We start from the raw sequence: 16,749 nt of genomic DNA, 5'->3' as shown, positions 1-16,749 counted from the left end.
AGACCACAGTTGGAGTGTGTTGTGAATAGCTCCAATGAAAGTGAAGTGTCCTAGCACAGGAGACAAAACAACAGCTCAGACCATTCTTGAGCATCCAATAATAAGAAATCTTTTATCCGTGGCCGAGCTCACCACTACTTCTTTGAAAACTCTCTTAAACTACTAGAGTTCTAATTATTGCAAATAATTTATAGTGAGTTCAGTTGTATGCCTTATAATAATGTAAACTAAGTAATAGAGTATTAATTCATAGCAGAGTGATACATTTGGTAACATGTCTGATTCTATTAGCCACCCTTTATTCCAACGCCACAACTCTTTGAAAAAGTTATCTTTAGGGATTATATACAGTTTTGTTTTAACCACAGAGTTTCAACAATTCAATGGGTGGAAATTTCACTGTAAGAAACATAAAATCCACTTAAATATTTCTCAGCCCGACGGCAACTACTGACGCACAAGCGAAGTGACAAAAGCTAAAATCCAGTAAGCCAGCGGTGCCAGTACACATTAAACTAATCACGCTCTGCTGTGAAGGAACACACTGGAAAAAGTGAAATCAAGCCCAGTTCAGATGTTAAATGAATGATCACAATAGCCCTATTGTAACGGCGTTTGGACAGAAGCTTTGATTCAGAAACAGGGAGGTGATGGGAACTTTCTGCATAGAGATCTCTGATGAAGGGGAAAAAAAGCAACTCATCAAGTGCCGTGCTGTGATGCTTGGATGTGGATTTGGCAGAGATTTCTGCAGTCTGTGCATCATCAGACTCCCAACTGCTCTTGAATGGCATGCCAACTCCCATCCACCGAGTCTTTCTCATGCCACAGCCTGAGAGACAGTTGGTTTGGACTTTGTTCTTGGCTAGGCGGCGTTGTTAGGATAGACTTGGTTACAAACTCCTTATATTGTCCTGGATAAGAGGGTTTGAAACTCCCAGCGGTCTGCAAAATATTAGCACTCGTCGAATTTGGAAACTGACAGCAGGACATGGGCCACATGATCAAAGATTTGATGTTCACTTGATTTGCAGACCTGAGTGACTCTGATCCAGTTTCTAACTTCTGAGCTACAGCAGTACCACTTCTTATTTTCCTCACAGACCTCCCACTTGACCCTCAGCAGCCCCTATTCCCAGTCTACAGCAAACTTGAGTCGGCCAGACCGAAAACCAGCCATGATCCTCCCTCTCTCTGGAGAAGCCCCGGGGCCAAGTTCCCTTCTGCTGGGCCCTCTGTCAGCTCAGCGGAGTGTGTCTCAACCCACGCCAGCACAAATCCACCACAGTAAAGCATTAATTGTCTTTTACTTGATATGTCACTATGTGAAATTACAGATTTTGATTTACTGGGAGACGTATTACTTGGTTTGAATTTGCCTGTGGAGAAACTTATTAGAAGACTACTTTGAAGTCCCTATACAGTCATTGATAAAACATTGAGAATGACAGCAATCGTTTTTTCCATTCTCTAAGACAGCAGAAAACAGGGGTTGAGAATTATGGGCCAAATGAGACAAAGGTCAAACTGCAACCGCATTCTTGGTGAATCCTCACACATTTTCAGACTGAGCGCTTGCTGTGTTTACTTGTAACTGTAAACTGCTTTGCTCTACAACAGAAACCCTAACGGGGTGAAGGTGAGGACAGCCAGTTAAGAAACAAATCTCCCACAGCCTGAGGAGAGCAGGTACCTCCCAACTAAAGCAGTCCAGTCCAAACAAAGCTTACCTAAGAACGCTCCCAATATCGTACGGTACAATTCATCCCGGCAGCTTCCAAGTCAATTTCTTAAAACGACTGTTTCAATTTATACGGTTTGCACACTTTAAAAGAGCTAGTTATTTTTCTGAAACATACATGAAGTTAGTCCACTTTATGCTCTAAACATAATGCTATTTAGCACAACAATCAGAAAAATATACATTTGGAAAACTGAGAGAAAAAGTCCTACCTCCATGAAGCAGGTCCCCAGTGCAATGTTCTCCATGATGGACGCGTTGTAGAATTTGCTTCCAAAAACCGGTTCGTTATCATTAATATCCTGTAGAATCACTTTGACCACAGCTGTAGAGGACAGTGGCGGTTGACCCCTGTCGGTGGCTACCAGAGTTAAACTTGGCATAGGGTCCGTCTCGTAATCTAGCTGGGTCAGCGCGGTGATGGTCCCAGTGACGGTGTCAACACTAAACCAGTCTGAATGACTTCTTTCATTGTGAAGGATACTGTAATGAACATCTCCGTTGGGACCCTTGTCTTTGTCCCGTGCTGTTACCTGTAGTACAAAACTTCCTGGAACAGCACCCTCTGAAACGACTTGGGTGTACTCATGCTGGTCAAACAAAGGTGGGTTATCGTTAACGTCTGTGACCTGAATGGTGAACGAGGACTCTGCTCGTAAAGGAGGGGTCCCGGAATCTGTCGCCATGACTCGGAGTTCATACTGGTCCTGCACTTCCCGATCCAGGATCTTCTCTACACAGATGAGATAAATGATGTTGTCTTTAGTCGTTAAAGCAAACTTTCCATCTCCACCCTCTAAAGACACGTTGACATTGGCGTATTCACCGTAATCAGGATCTGTGACCGAAATTCTGGCAACATACTGGCCAGGCTGTGCTCCTTCAGAGATGCGCGGAGAACCATCTTCACTGAGAAAAATGATGGTCATGGTTGGCTGGTTGTCGTTGTAGTCTCGAACCTGGATGGTCACAAATGCATTGGTGACCTCCGGCTGCGTGGCATTGTCCCATGCCTGTACCACAAGCTCATGGACTCTTCTCATCTCATAATCCAAAGGTTTGTTTAGAGTGATGACTCCAGTGCGAGAGTCAATGACAAAGTAACGCTCAGGGTCGCTCTGTCTCCTATTGATGTCATAGAGCACCAATCCATTGTCACCCTCATCGGCATCTGATGCAAAAACTTGCAGTATATTGTTGCCTGGTTGAAGGTTCTCGGAGATCACTGCATGATATCGACTCTGATTGAACACAGGTGCGTTGTCATTGATATCTTGTACAGTCACGTCCAGGACCATCTGTCCAGTCCTCTTAGGTGACCCACCATCGAATGCTTCCAAGAGAAGAGTATACAACGATCTCGTCTCTCTATCCAAAACTGCATTGACCACTAAATCCAAATAAAGCACTTTGTTGGATCCCCGTTTGGTTTCCAAAAGAAAAGCCTGTCCCACATTTCCATCCGTGATTATGTAACCTTGCGTGGTCAGCTGGTCCTCATCTGCATCCACAGCTGGCTCAAGAGGAAACCTAGTGCCTATGGTTGTCTGTTCTGGGATTTTAAAAGAGGTTCTTTTTTTGGGGAACACAGGTGCATGATCGTTGATGTCATTGACTAAGATGGTGACTTCAATCGTTACGCCAGTAATGGTGACAGCGATGAAGCTGTAACGGTCTCGTACCTCCCGATTCAAGACTTTGGCGGTTTTTATGATGCCCGTGCTCTCGTCAATGTCCAGATCTGTGCCGACACCTGTACCCTGATGATCTGAGATGAAGTAATGGGATGCAGTCATTCCTGGTGGCAGGCCAGCGCTGATGTCACCCACGACCGTACCTGCCGGCTGCTCCTCATCTAATTGCAGCTGTAATGTTCCTGGCACCATGAATGAGCGGACGGTCATGAATTCAAGCGTGATATAGAGAATCACCAATACCCTCCATTTTAAAGTCCTATCGTTCTGCAACGGATCCATCGTCCTTTCGTCTCGCAATGTCACTCTCTTCATCTACAATGCTTCCTATGAGACCTAACAGGACAAAAGGAAAAAAGACAGTTAGATTACAGAACACAAGTGAAGTAACAGAGCTGTCAAACATTTTACACAAAATGTCAAGTAGGCACTAGGCAGTATAGAAAAAAACTAATTACACAAGTAGATTCTGCTATGGCAAGAATGCTTAAGTAACTTTCCATATGTCGAACGGGTTTTTATTTAAATAATGCAGCACCGCACACTTCTTGCAAGCGTTCTTGCATTTTCTTCTCACCTAATAAGTCAATACGTTATTACTGTAGCTTAACCAAAAGCTTCTCTGTACGAAGAGAAATCGGAACCACAAGGCAACTGGACATACTTAGAAAAAAAGACTGAGTTGAAGTAAATTGGAGTAGGCCATGCATTTGTCTGCAACGTCTATGTCCATTCTTCAGAAAACCCATGAGTCCAGAGTAAATTGGTGTTATGGAGACTCTGGGACAGGACAGAATTTTGACAAGCAGAGTATGAGGTTTGTCAGAGATACCCAGCGTAAAAAGGCCCTTGAAATCGTCAACGTCTTATTTCATGGAGGGGTGTAAACTCAAGGAATGTCCTCCTACAGTAAAATATGTGTGCAGTGATTGGCAGAGGCCTAAAATAGAGACTGTGGCTAACATAACCATCCACTTTTTCAGAGAACTATTCAACTGCAGACCACACTGATGCAAAAACTACACATGACGCCAAACATACATTTTAACTGCATGTGAACTCAGTGGCATATTAATGCCAACATTACTGCACAATATAAAGAGAAAATAAATGTTGGCCAGCCGATTTCAATATATTAAAACCACAAAGGTCTCCTCGGCGTGATCCCTCGGACAGTTTCTCTTTAAACTAGGAATCAGTCATTTCTAATCCATAAACTTGTGGCTCACGGACCTGCAAAATATGACCTTTCTATTACAATTGTGAAACCAACTATTTTACAGACGATGGCAGTATTCGCTCCACTGTGCTGGCAAATAAATGATAAACATTCAGTTTGACATGAGCCTAAATATTTATGTATGCTTGTCACAGGAACTCAATTCACCCAACCCAGCTTTTTAAGTATGAAACATTGGCAAAGCAGAAAGGAGATGAAAGATGGAGAGTTATGGGAGAGCAAATTATAACAAGAATAATGAATTGCATCGTTTTCTAGTTATCTTTGAGAGAGAATGGTACTTCTTTACAATTACTACAGGAAAAAGGTGTTCATTATGTGTACATGCAAAGGAGTTGACTAAAAATGAGTAAAGAGATTGAAGTCCTTGCAACATAACAGTTAGTCAATATGAATTCCTCTTCGGGCAGTATTTGCTCAAATAAAGTGTGCAGAAGAGGGCTTACCATAAGAAATACTGTATTGTCATCTGTATACTGTATAGTTATAATTTCTAATTGTAAATTATCTTACTATGATGTATGTATATGGACTTGAAATGTGAGTTAAAAATCAACCTTTTTAGAGGAAAAAAGACACCGTATGACGTATAGTGATAAACAAAATGATTTGACATAATGCTGCGACTGAGAAGTCAGAATCAACTAAACCAGAGAGCCGTGCAAACATTCTGACGCTTTTTCAGTTTTTATATCTGTCATGCCGTCTACCTTGCCAGAATAGCTCATATGATAGAAAATGAAGACATGAACAGCTTTACAATAGCTGTTTCCATCTGCATTACCAAACACAGACAAGCACAGTATAATACATTTCAGGCCAAGGGAAATAATCATATGTCATTCTCAATCAATGCAAATAGGCATGACATCATTTACATAAAGCTCTTTACTATCACGGCCATATAATTTAATATGGTCTCATAAAGTCAATAAATAAAAACAGAAACATAAGGAAATCGTTTTTGCTGTCATCTGTCTTGCTGTACAGTAGGGCTGTATCAAAAAGGCTCCCTCCGGTGGTTTACAGGGGACTTGACATCAGCTATATGTAAAACTTGAACATCTTTTTCCTGTCATAAGGTGTGTGTGTTTCTCAATTACCAACTCTATAACAACCAAAGTTGATGTTTAATTGTACCACTGGCCATGTGGTTAAGTGTGTGTAAATGAGTCAGACCATACTGGTGTCCTAAAAGTGAGTCTCGGTGTCTGTGTGTGAGACAGATTTGGACATGCTGTGTGTATTTGCAAAGTAGTCTGTCAAGTCTGTAGAAACAGTGTGTGTGTTCCTGTAGCACAAACAGTAGTGAACAGTGCTAGTTTTGCCGAGGTCATGGGTTCATTTTCCAGAATCCACGAACTGATCAATTGTAGACCTTCCTTGAAATGCTATACTTGTAAACGTCAATTACTTGAAAACGTCTCCATTAATATTGTAAAGCGTATTCATTAAAGCGATTGTTCACCCCAAAATGAAAAAATTCTGTCATCATTTACTCACATTTTTTTTCATTTCAAACCAGTTTGAGTGAGTTTCTTCCGCAGAACACAAACAACGATATTTCGAAGAATGTTGTAAACCGAACCATGGTGATACCCATTGACTTGGTTTTGTGTCTATACAGGAGAAGTCAACGGGTACCTCCGTTAAACGGTCATCAAAATTCTTCAAAATATCTGCAGAAGAAAGAAAGTCATACAGGTTTGAAATGACAAGAAGGTAAGTACATGATGAGTAAGACTGAGTGAGGGAGCAGACCAGTAGGGCTCCACATAGTCTGCCCTGCACCCTCTTCTGGCTTTGCTGCATTGTAATTGGGGTCTGCTGGAAGCCTGCCCTGTGCATATGGGAATCCAAAGCTAATTTCAGTCTGTCAGCATCACAGGGACTGAAAACACACACACACCAGCCGAAACACTTTCATATGCTTAAGAAACTAAAAGCACACTTTACCTCCAACATAGATTAATGTACACTATCAAACATTTCTTTTAAAAGCCTTTTAGTACATGATGACAAAAATAGAAGCTATATATCAAGCAACAGCATTCATCTTTGGCTTGATTTACAAAAATTCAATATACTCAAGTAATGCTTCTTATGTTTTGTGTACTCAACGTCAAGGAACAGTTCAACCAAAAATTAAAATTCTGTTTAAATTTACTCTCCCTCAAATTTGTATACATTTCTTTGTTTTGATGAACACAGAGAAAGATATTTGGAATAATGCTTGTAACAAAACAGTTCTTGCCCACCATTGACTATAATAGTAGGAAAAATTGCTTTATACATTTCTTTGTTCTGTTGAACACAAAAGAAGATATTTAAAAAAATGTAGTTATGGGGCACTTTTACAACCATTGTCATTTTTCCAACTATGGTAGTCAATGGTGGCTAATAACTGTTTGGTTACAAGGATTCTTCCAAATATCTTTCACAACATGAGCGTGAGTAAATGATGAGAGAATTTTTATTTTTGGGTGAACTACGCAATTAAATATTACACTGCAATTGGCACTCCTAGTCATAGAAGCTTTCTTACGATGATTTACTCTGAGAAAAACATTATGATCCCCTTTCCAGACACCAAGGCTCAAACCTTGTCTTTGTTTTTCAGATGCATTTAGAACCCTACACACATGTGCCACTTTAACTAAAGGCTGCAACATGTTTCCAAAAGTCTGGATGTGCACCACAGCAAACAAACCCAGAACGCTGCTATTTTCTGTCCAAGATAAGTTTCTTATTCTTGCATTTAATGCCTTGTTAAACTGAATGGCATGACGGGAAACCCTCCTGGATTGCAGAAGGAAAGCTACAACCACACCATGCGGCGGGTGGCTGTTGCCCAGGCTTAAAGGGCTTTCCATGTGAGATCTGTATGCCTTTATTCATGGATCATATTTTTATATAGTGTACTGCGGCTTAAACAGGTTAAAAACGATTTTAAGGTTAGGACATTAGCCTTGTATCTTAATACTCTGTTGGCAGTGAACAATAAAATGTTGCTGACTTTTTATCGTTGGGCATCTTTCCAGCACTGGGTCATGTGTTTGACCCAGACCACATAGTATGACAAAGGGCACATGGCCTAATTACAGAAATTGGTGCGTTTATGGAAAAAAGAAAACACGTCATGCAAGGCACAGTCTATCCTTTGACAAAGTCTGACACCGCTGAAACGAAAACAGGCATGGCCTATTTATTTCAAAGCAAGCACCCAATAACATCAATCCAAGACTGTTATTTTCTAATAATGGTCGCCGAGCTGTTCACACCTGCTAGTTCCAACCACCTTGGGGTATTTTTGTACACTTTCTTTACCAAAGAAGAGGAGATAGCAGATTTGTGGGTTTTCAGACCACTAATGTTTCTAAATAAGTATCACAGCTTTCCCCTATTAGCCTGCGCTTTTATTTCACACTACGGTTCCAAAGTTCTGACAGAGCAAGAATCTGGGGCTAAACAATACCGATGAAGCAGCACTGTTAAACACTGAAACCACATTGGCCAATAAGCTGAAGATGAAAACAACCACAGCTGGCCACACCAGCCCTGATCATCTATCACTTCAGAAAGTCTTCTCAAGCACTGAAAGACACACATGTCAGCCCACGACACATCCAGCAACGCTCGCGTTTGAAGACCACCGTGAAGAATTATGTTTTTCAAGGGGATAGTTCCCCAAAACGAAAGTTCTGTCGTCATTTACTCAACTTCTTGTCATTTCATATCTGTATGACTTTCGTAAGATATTTTGAAGAATGTGGGTTAGCAAACAGCGCCGGCACCCATTCACTTCTAATGTATGGACACAAAACGAATTCTTCAAAATATCTTCTTTTGTGTTTTGGAGAAGAAAGAAAATCACACTGACGATGTAAGCGATGAGAATTTTCATTTCTTTGGTCTGAGTTAGACTTTAGACTGAGTGGGCGAATGAGGTCAAAGAGATTATATTGGTTCTTTTATTTTAGATGATAAAGCAAACCCAGAGAGGCAAATAATACATTTTAAATGAGTCCTAACAAGCATTGAAAGTACACCATCTATCTAAACAGCGGGTAGATCAAATCTTTCCATATTAAAGGATGGTTATCATTGGACCGAATTTCCTTCATTTTGACAATCACTTGATCACACGCAAACATTCTATCATACTGAGATTATTTTTCTAAAATTCTTGTTTTTACAGTGTAACTGAAGGAAATCCGAGAAAGCAACAAAGCCGGCCAATGATCGATTCCAAGACATCTGGGTATATGATCAAATCAATCATTTTGAGGTGCTTTGAATGTAGAAGTGAGACAGATTTGGCTAGAAAAACCTCATTTTGAAGCATTCATCAACAGAACAAAGAAATGTATAAAGAAATGTGTCCAATGGTAGTCAATGATGGCCGAATACTGTTTGGTTACAAGCATTCTTCCAAATATCTTTCTCTGTGTTCATTTAGATTTAGATTTAGAACGATAAGAAGGTGAGTAAATGAAGACAACGTTTTCATTTTTGGGTGAACTGTCCCTTTAAGCTTCTTCTAAAACAGCATTCTAGCACAGGACAAGAGTGCTCTACAGGAGCTGTTGGGAAAGAAGCAAACCATCTGTGGTCAGATATGAACGTGTACTCAAACTACATTAAACACACGTGTGCCATGGGAAAAACGAGGCCCTATCAGCTGTGGTTTGGCTAGCGTTGAAGATGGTCTGGCTTCGGGGGACCATCTATTTCCCACACCCTCCAACCGGCTGAGTGCGTTTGTGGAAATGTTTGTGGATGAAGGTCTGAGGAAAACAAAGAACCACACGTGCTGCTGGGTGCTTTGAACATGACACCAGCTGATACAGCTTCGGTTACGGTGAGAAATGAAAAACATCTGGTGGCAGCGAGCAGACGGGTTCAGGGGAGAGTTTATGAAATTCACCGCGTGTAGTTTTAACTGAACGATGCCTGTACCATCCCATTTGCAAATTGTTTCAAAAAGAGGGATCGTGTCCGGTATGCTTGTTGTTGTAAGGACGGCAATATTTGAGTTGTATCTATAGCGGGCTAAGATTTATAAGCTTTGGGTGAAGTATTTTGTCTTTGCCTGTCCCGCAGGGGACTCGGGTTACTTTCATTACAAAGGCTTCTTTGACAGTTGTCTCTTATACGTTTTTGTATAATCTATGGCCGAGTCTTTGACTCTTTCAGTGACATCTTCAAAATACAGATTCAACAGGTTTTCTGAACTGATTTTAAGGGCGAACCCGTGCGAGTTCACAGAGCTCAGCATGTGTGTTCCTAAAACTACAGCCAGCGAATTATCTGAAAAAAATATAAAAGTGTACAATACAATCTGCACACACACATTCAGTATTTTACATGGCTGTTTGTTTACCGACATACCTTCCTTCACAACTTAATGACAAATGCAGACGTAGGGGGCAACGGCCCTTTGGCATGCAATCCACCCATTTGGATGCCGTCCACCCCGTTCGCAACTCTGGAGAGCAGATGTTGCAACTTTTGTAGAGCTTTAGTGCTCCACCAGAGACCTGTAAGGATGAGTTTAACTACACCAAAGCAGAGGTATGAGAATCGTCTGATCATCAAACAATCTTTCGTTGAGCCAAAGTGATGAGATCAACAGTGATGTAAAGTTTTAAGTGTGTAACTGTGTTTTGACCGGTTGTGCTGTAATTCTAAAATCCAGATTTTGGCTGACCCAAGAATGTCAAAGGTCAGGGTTCATTTCGGTCTAACGTTGTTTTTGTGCATGTTTCTCAGCAAACTATACATTACACTCAACGCCCTAAATATAAAAACTAAAAAAGCTCTAAACCTTTGCTCAGCTACATGAACCACACTTCCTGTCTAGTTCACACTCTCCTAGCAATTTTATCTATGATTTATTGGAATCCGCATGTTTTGCAGTGGCTGCCAAATCGAGGATCTTATTTAAAGGCACAGTTCACCCAAAAATGAAAATTCTGTCATCATTCACTCACTCTTGTGTTCTTCTGCAGAACACAAAATAATAATAAAATTTGAAGAATGTTGATAACCTTACAACAGCAGTTCCCATTTACTTGCATTGGTTTGTAGTCCATACAAAAGAAGTCAATGGGTACCGCCGTTGTTTGGTTACCAACATTCTTTCTAAATGTTTTTCTATTGTGTTCTGCAATCTGCAGAAGAAAGAAAGTCAAACAGGTTTGAAATGACAAGAGGGTGAGTAAACGATGACTGAAATTTTATTTTGGGGTGAACTATACCTTTAAAGTCCATTATAATATAAATGACCTGATACAGCCTGTTGCTTATTTGCATGAGGATGGTGGTTAATATCCAAATCATGACTTCATCTCAACTCAATGAAAAAGAATGGGAGTCACTATTCATATGGACCTATCCCGAGAACTCCCAAAAACAAGAATGCAATCATGTGGCGTTTAACAAATGCACCGCAGGACAGTGATGGGTGGCGCTTTATAGTCTAATCGACTTAAAGAGAGACGGAAACAGTGGCTACAGTATGGCAGCATGGTAACCATCAGCGCAACAAACCATATAAAATGGAAATCAAGCGAGTTGATTATACAGCATGATAGCTAAATAAAAGCAAATCCACAGTGGCTGGAAACAACTCTGTAGCCTTGATGAATATTAATATTCATAGGCCTACAGAGGGACATTTGGAATGTGGTCTGGATGAAGCTCGGCCGGTCACAGACACAAAAGCACAGCACTTCTGCACAGCTAACAAAAGCATTCCACTCATGCACTAATTTAAAAAGAATGTCTCGCAAGGAGAGAATATCTATATGGCAACAGAGTTAAATAAATTACCAATGGACATCTGCCCCTGTTATTCTGAAATTGATTTCCTCGTGGTGCAACACGCTGCCAAAAATATCACAGCAAATACTACTGCAGAGCCCAGAAAGGTTAAGCTGGTGGACATAAATATATACATCAAAACTGTAACTTTAATTGGAATTTTTGCATGTAATATATCTCATAATATAGTGTGACATCACATAATGGACTTCATTTGTAGTTTAGATGGAAAAAAATGTTTCAGAAGATAGTGTTAGTTTTTTCTAATCATTTCAAGGACACTTATGTGTCCAATGCAATTTAAAAAGTCCACCTCGCAAAGTTTTTCAGACTTAAACAAGTGACAGATGAGGGCAGTCACATACTGCATTTTCTCCTTTTTCTCCTAAAAGCATAAAAAACTAAAGTTATGCAATATAGACGCGCCCCCTCCCTGAAAAGAGAAGTTTGGGACCCTTGTGGGCTGAGCATTGGTTCCCAATACCAAACTAGATGAAAAACAGCAGGGCAAAATATACAAATAACTGATGTTCGGTGGTAAAACTGCTACAGTTGCAACTGTGAACCACAGCATCTCTCCTAACCAACAGAGGCTTGAAGTTTTAGGGCGGTCTAACCTCATTTCTCATCAAATATAGATATTTGTAATGTGTGCATTGTGCAGGTCCAGTGCTGAAAATGAATCAGCCTGCAAACAGCATCAGATGCACACAAATAGCACTAAGTTGCATTTCAACTGCAGATACATTGGCCTACCGTTTAACCATAATAACACCTAACTAAAAACAAAATCAAACTTCTAAAGTGACACAACATAAACGAGTTTATTTAAAACGTAAAGTTCCACCAGCACTGTATTGCACCACAGTAGGCTGTGTGTGGTTCAAGCATGGTGCTAGTATTGAAATCATAAACTTACAACTGCATAGTAACCAATAATTAAAAGTACATATTAAACTTTTCCTATTTTTAAGTCATCCATCACTTTCATTAGGGAAAGTAAAACTAAAGCAGCTGTATTCCTTCAAAATACAACTCTAACCTGTGTAGGCTACCACGGTTATATTTTCCTTTTATGCAGGGACGTTAAACAAAATGACAACAAAAAAAACTTTATTACATGTTTGTAACTGAATATAAATGTCGCCATTATAATAAACGGAGCTGTCTGTTTACTGACAGTGCAGCTGCAAGCCGGCGCGTTTATTATAACAGAAGCGTTATAATGCGTAAAATCGCAACTGACGTCTATGCGCAACTTACACTCATCTGTTCTTGCTCCAATGTTAGAGATCCAGCCTGTGGCAAAAGAACGCAGAATTAAAAGACCCAAATGAAACGTCGTTTCGGCAAATCCCTTTTAGATTAAATCCATCTTCCTAAAAGTTATCTTTTGCGTGTCTTAATAACTTCCAGTAGTGTATTTCCAGTTACTGTTAATCTCAAATACGCAGCACCAGATCCAAGAGAGCGCCTCTCTCCAGTAAAACGCACGCAGCACACAAGGATGATATCAGTCCGTCAGCATCGACAACAGCATCCAACTCTGAAGTCCACACTTCCAAAAACACAGTCTCAACCTCCAGGAGTGAAACTCGACACCTCGACAGACGGTCCCGTCCCACTCCGGAATGAATATTCATACACCACGTGCAGAGGAGCTGTAGCGACGATATATCGCCGAGCGGCGGCGACAGTGTGCCAAAATATTATGACATGATTTGGTCTTGACTTTGGTGCCACCAATCTTCTCGAAACGGAATTGAATTTAGTGTGATGTCTTTCCAAACCATCTGATAACTTTGAATTTTTCCTGTCAAGAGTACTTTGCTGTGTTTGAAGGCATTACCAGTGAAAATAATTCAGCATGTCCACTAATTTAACTTATTCAAGCCACTCTGTCCTACAGCCATGCAGAATAGAATGGACAAAATTATATGATTTCCATTAGAAATACCACCATGAACCATCAGCTGTTTAGCATTAATGCTATTTCAAACTTTAGGTTTTGAACCTTATTCCAGTAAGATTTAATGGTGTCCTATTGGTTCCCATCCGCTGCATAACAATCCACCAGGTAGAACCCAATACATTACCTATAGAGACTCACAGAGATCATTACAGTTTCCATAAAAAACAATAAAGTTCCCATTATAACCATTAAATCCATAAGAATTTCTGAAATATAATAAAAAAATCACAGCAGAGCGCATGCTGACAAAAAAAGAAATAAAAACCTTTATGGGCAAAATATAAGAAAAAGCAGATGAGGCCAATTTATCTGGAGAAATCTGTCATTCTTACATGCTTCCGATGTGGTTCGGATGAGTGTGGGTGAACAGAGGCAGAGACAACAGCTTCCACGTCAACTCGTGTAACCGAACGATTCCTCCCATCTGGCAGTTGTCTAAGACGAGGATGTTAAACGCCCTGGATAACATTCACTTTCATCTGCTTCGGAACCAGAGCCACGACCTTGAATTACTTTCTTGCCCCATCACTCCTGAGAGACAGCAAAAGAACAAATCAATGTCTGTTTGTGTATAAATCCTTTTGACAAAGGCAAACTGCTCTTAAGGATCTTGTATTGCGCACAGAACTCGATAGTTTCATTATGGCGCAGAACATTTTCCAAATATTTTTATCAACACATCTATCAGCATAATGACTATTATGCTTCCAGAAAGACCTCAACATCCTTCGCAACAATATTACCTTGAAGGTTTTCCATATGTTCATCATTTATAGTGGCATTCATCTTCATCAAAACATTGTCAGATACCTTTATCATTTACTTTCATAGACGGACATGGCAGATATACATCTCTTGCTCACACAAACCTTCAAAATAATGAAGACAAGCCTTGTAAATTTTGAAATTAAATTGACTGCTTCAATACTAAATATAACACACTAAACAAATCCATATGTTGTATATATTTAACTGTGTGTCAACCTCCCTGAAACAATAATTGATCCAGCTCTGTTTTCCATGGTACGAGCAGTTGTTTTGTTTCATTTATTAACATATACACGCATAGTTTCACACTAATAAATATTTGATATTTCTTCATCAGCAAAAGTCCATGTAAATAAACCGCACAATGACCTCAGACTTCAGCTGCTGAGCAGAAGCATCGTCTGCGGAAGTCTACATGGTATCATGTGATAATGTTTTCCAACTCGTGGGATCCTAAGGACATGCCAAAGTCCAGATACAAAAATACATTAGACAGGAGATGAAGTTTTCCTGAAAAATATACTATGGAGTTTATTTATATGAATGGAGTTCAGGGAGAAGGTAGACTTGGCTGCAGGTTTTGATGAAAAATGAAGAGGAATCTGTCTTATAGACCCACGGGTACTAAAAACGGAAAAATGTTGTATGGGAAAGAAAAATAAAGATATGTCTTCCTCCAGTAGCACAATGAATGAGAGATGTCTTTGTTGCAGGGTTGGAAACACTGTTATGTACGGTCATATCGAAAATTTGATATCACTTTATTTTACAGTCCCGCTCTAAGACTATGTATTACTGTAATTTCTAGGTGCTAAAAAATCATATTGTTTTGTGTTGACAAGAATACTGTAATTGATTCAAGGTTATATACAAGGAATATGCCTAGCCAGACATGTCACTAAATGACAAAAAGTTGTCCAAATTGAAATTTATTCTTACGAAGAATTACCTTGTTCCAATCACTAACATTGTAAACCATTCTCACTTTATTTGTTTACATGTTAAGCAAATTGCATAAGGTAATATGTGACTTTTAACATTATATCCCCTACTTCCCAAAGTTGTAAAAGTCAGTCAGCCAATCAGATTAGACCTTTCCAAATGTAGAATGTTTTATGTGCAACATGCATCAGAAAGTAAATGGAATGTGGAGTGTTTTGGCTAATTCGTATGATCCCATTCGTACATTTCTGTATGATTTGCCTTCGCGCCAGTGGTGTAATAGGTTTAGGGCCAGGGTTTGGGCTTCAGTACTGCTTTTTTCTAGTTATCATTTTGTGCGATTCATAACGGACAAATTCATATGAATTACCCACCTCATAAAAAAAGTTGCAAATTCCCATGAAATCAGGTTATGCCATTTTAGGCTTGGACTAGAACAGAGCTAACAAAGGTCTTCCAAGCTGTTTTATAAGAGACATCAAATAAAAAAAAAATTGGACTAAATGTGTCTCAACTAACAATTTCTTTCCACACATTGGTGAACACTCAATTAAATGTCTACATGCCAGACAAGCAAATGTTTTGGGAAAAACAGTGAAACCAGAACATTTGTACTTGGGTGGAGTGAAACCCATCAGCCAAGCATTCTCGTATTTTCATATAGTTCACTCACAATGTCTGAGCAACCACAGTTTTATTACCTGGCAGATTCAAAACCAAGATCCTGCTATAGTCATTTGTTTATTAGGGGTGGAGTCAGTCTTTTTCTATGTAGAGCGTTTCTGATTGAGGTTATGTTTGTTTGTACCACATTACTTTAATTTAAGCAATGACGTTTGTGAAGTTTACGACCTGTCTGAGGGAGAAAAGCATTTTTACATTATTAGTTTGAGACGTGAAAGGTTGCACTTTTCAAAAAATGCTGGGTTCTTTAACATGATCTCTCAGGAATTCGTTACTTTTATATGAGGTGGCTAATTCGTGTGAAATCGTACAATGTAAATTGTTCCGAAACGCACGTTTATTAGAAAAAGGCAATAAATAAGCCCCTCCCCTAAACCAACGTCACAGGCCCAAAAGCCAATCGTAATAAAACGTATGAATAATATCATACAATTCATGCAAATTAGCCACCTCTGAAATAGTTACAAATTCCTGTGAGATTGTGTTGGGTTGTCATAACCCATGTTTGGGTCAAATATGGACATTTTCTGTGTTTATTTAAACCAACAGTTTGGTTTACCAATAAAATCTTTAAGCTTGGTAACCCCAAATGCCCTCGTTGTACAAATACAAGAATCAAACTGAATATCAAACACCTTTCATCTCTAGAAGTCAATCTTTCCGCTAGAAGCAAATCAAATAGATCATATAGATTTAAATATTGCTTTTACATAATGCAAGCCTGTTGTGTTAGTCACTCCGCTTTTCATTTCAAAGACATGGCATCACAAACAGGACGATACGAAAAACGATCATCAGAGATTCACGCAAAAATTTCTGCCGCCAGCAAACTACAAAACCCTGAAAGATTAATCTCACATTGGAAATGTTTACGGTTTGCACA

General features: G+C 39.6%; 1 protein-coding gene across 1 annotated transcript in view; it reads right to left on the bottom strand.

Annotated features, from left to right (window-relative positions):
- dchs1a (dachsous cadherin-related 1a) overlaps positions 1–13,993 on the bottom strand; it is a 91,286-nt gene extending 77,293 nt beyond the window's left edge. The window contains exons 1-2 of the mRNA XM_056757341.1: positions 13,805–13,993; positions 1,954–3,771 (exon numbers count right to left, since the gene is read on the bottom strand). Of these exons, the coding sequence (XP_056613319.1) occupies positions 1,954–3,750 (1,797 nt within the window). The 5' untranslated portion in view covers positions 3,751–3,771; positions 13,805–13,993. The remainder of the gene's footprint in view (positions 1–1,953; positions 3,772–13,804) is intronic.
- Between the last annotated feature and the right edge of the window lie 2,756 nt (positions 13,994–16,749).

The sequence above is a fragment of the Triplophysa dalaica genome, chromosome 9 (assembly GCF_015846415.1).
Source record: "Triplophysa dalaica isolate WHDGS20190420 chromosome 9, ASM1584641v1, whole genome shotgun sequence".
In the NCBI taxonomy this organism is placed as follows: Eukaryota; Metazoa; Chordata; class Actinopteri; order Cypriniformes; family Nemacheilidae; genus Triplophysa; species Triplophysa dalaica.
Note: the sequence above shows the minus strand (reverse complement) of the source record. Positions and strands in the feature narration are given on the sequence as shown.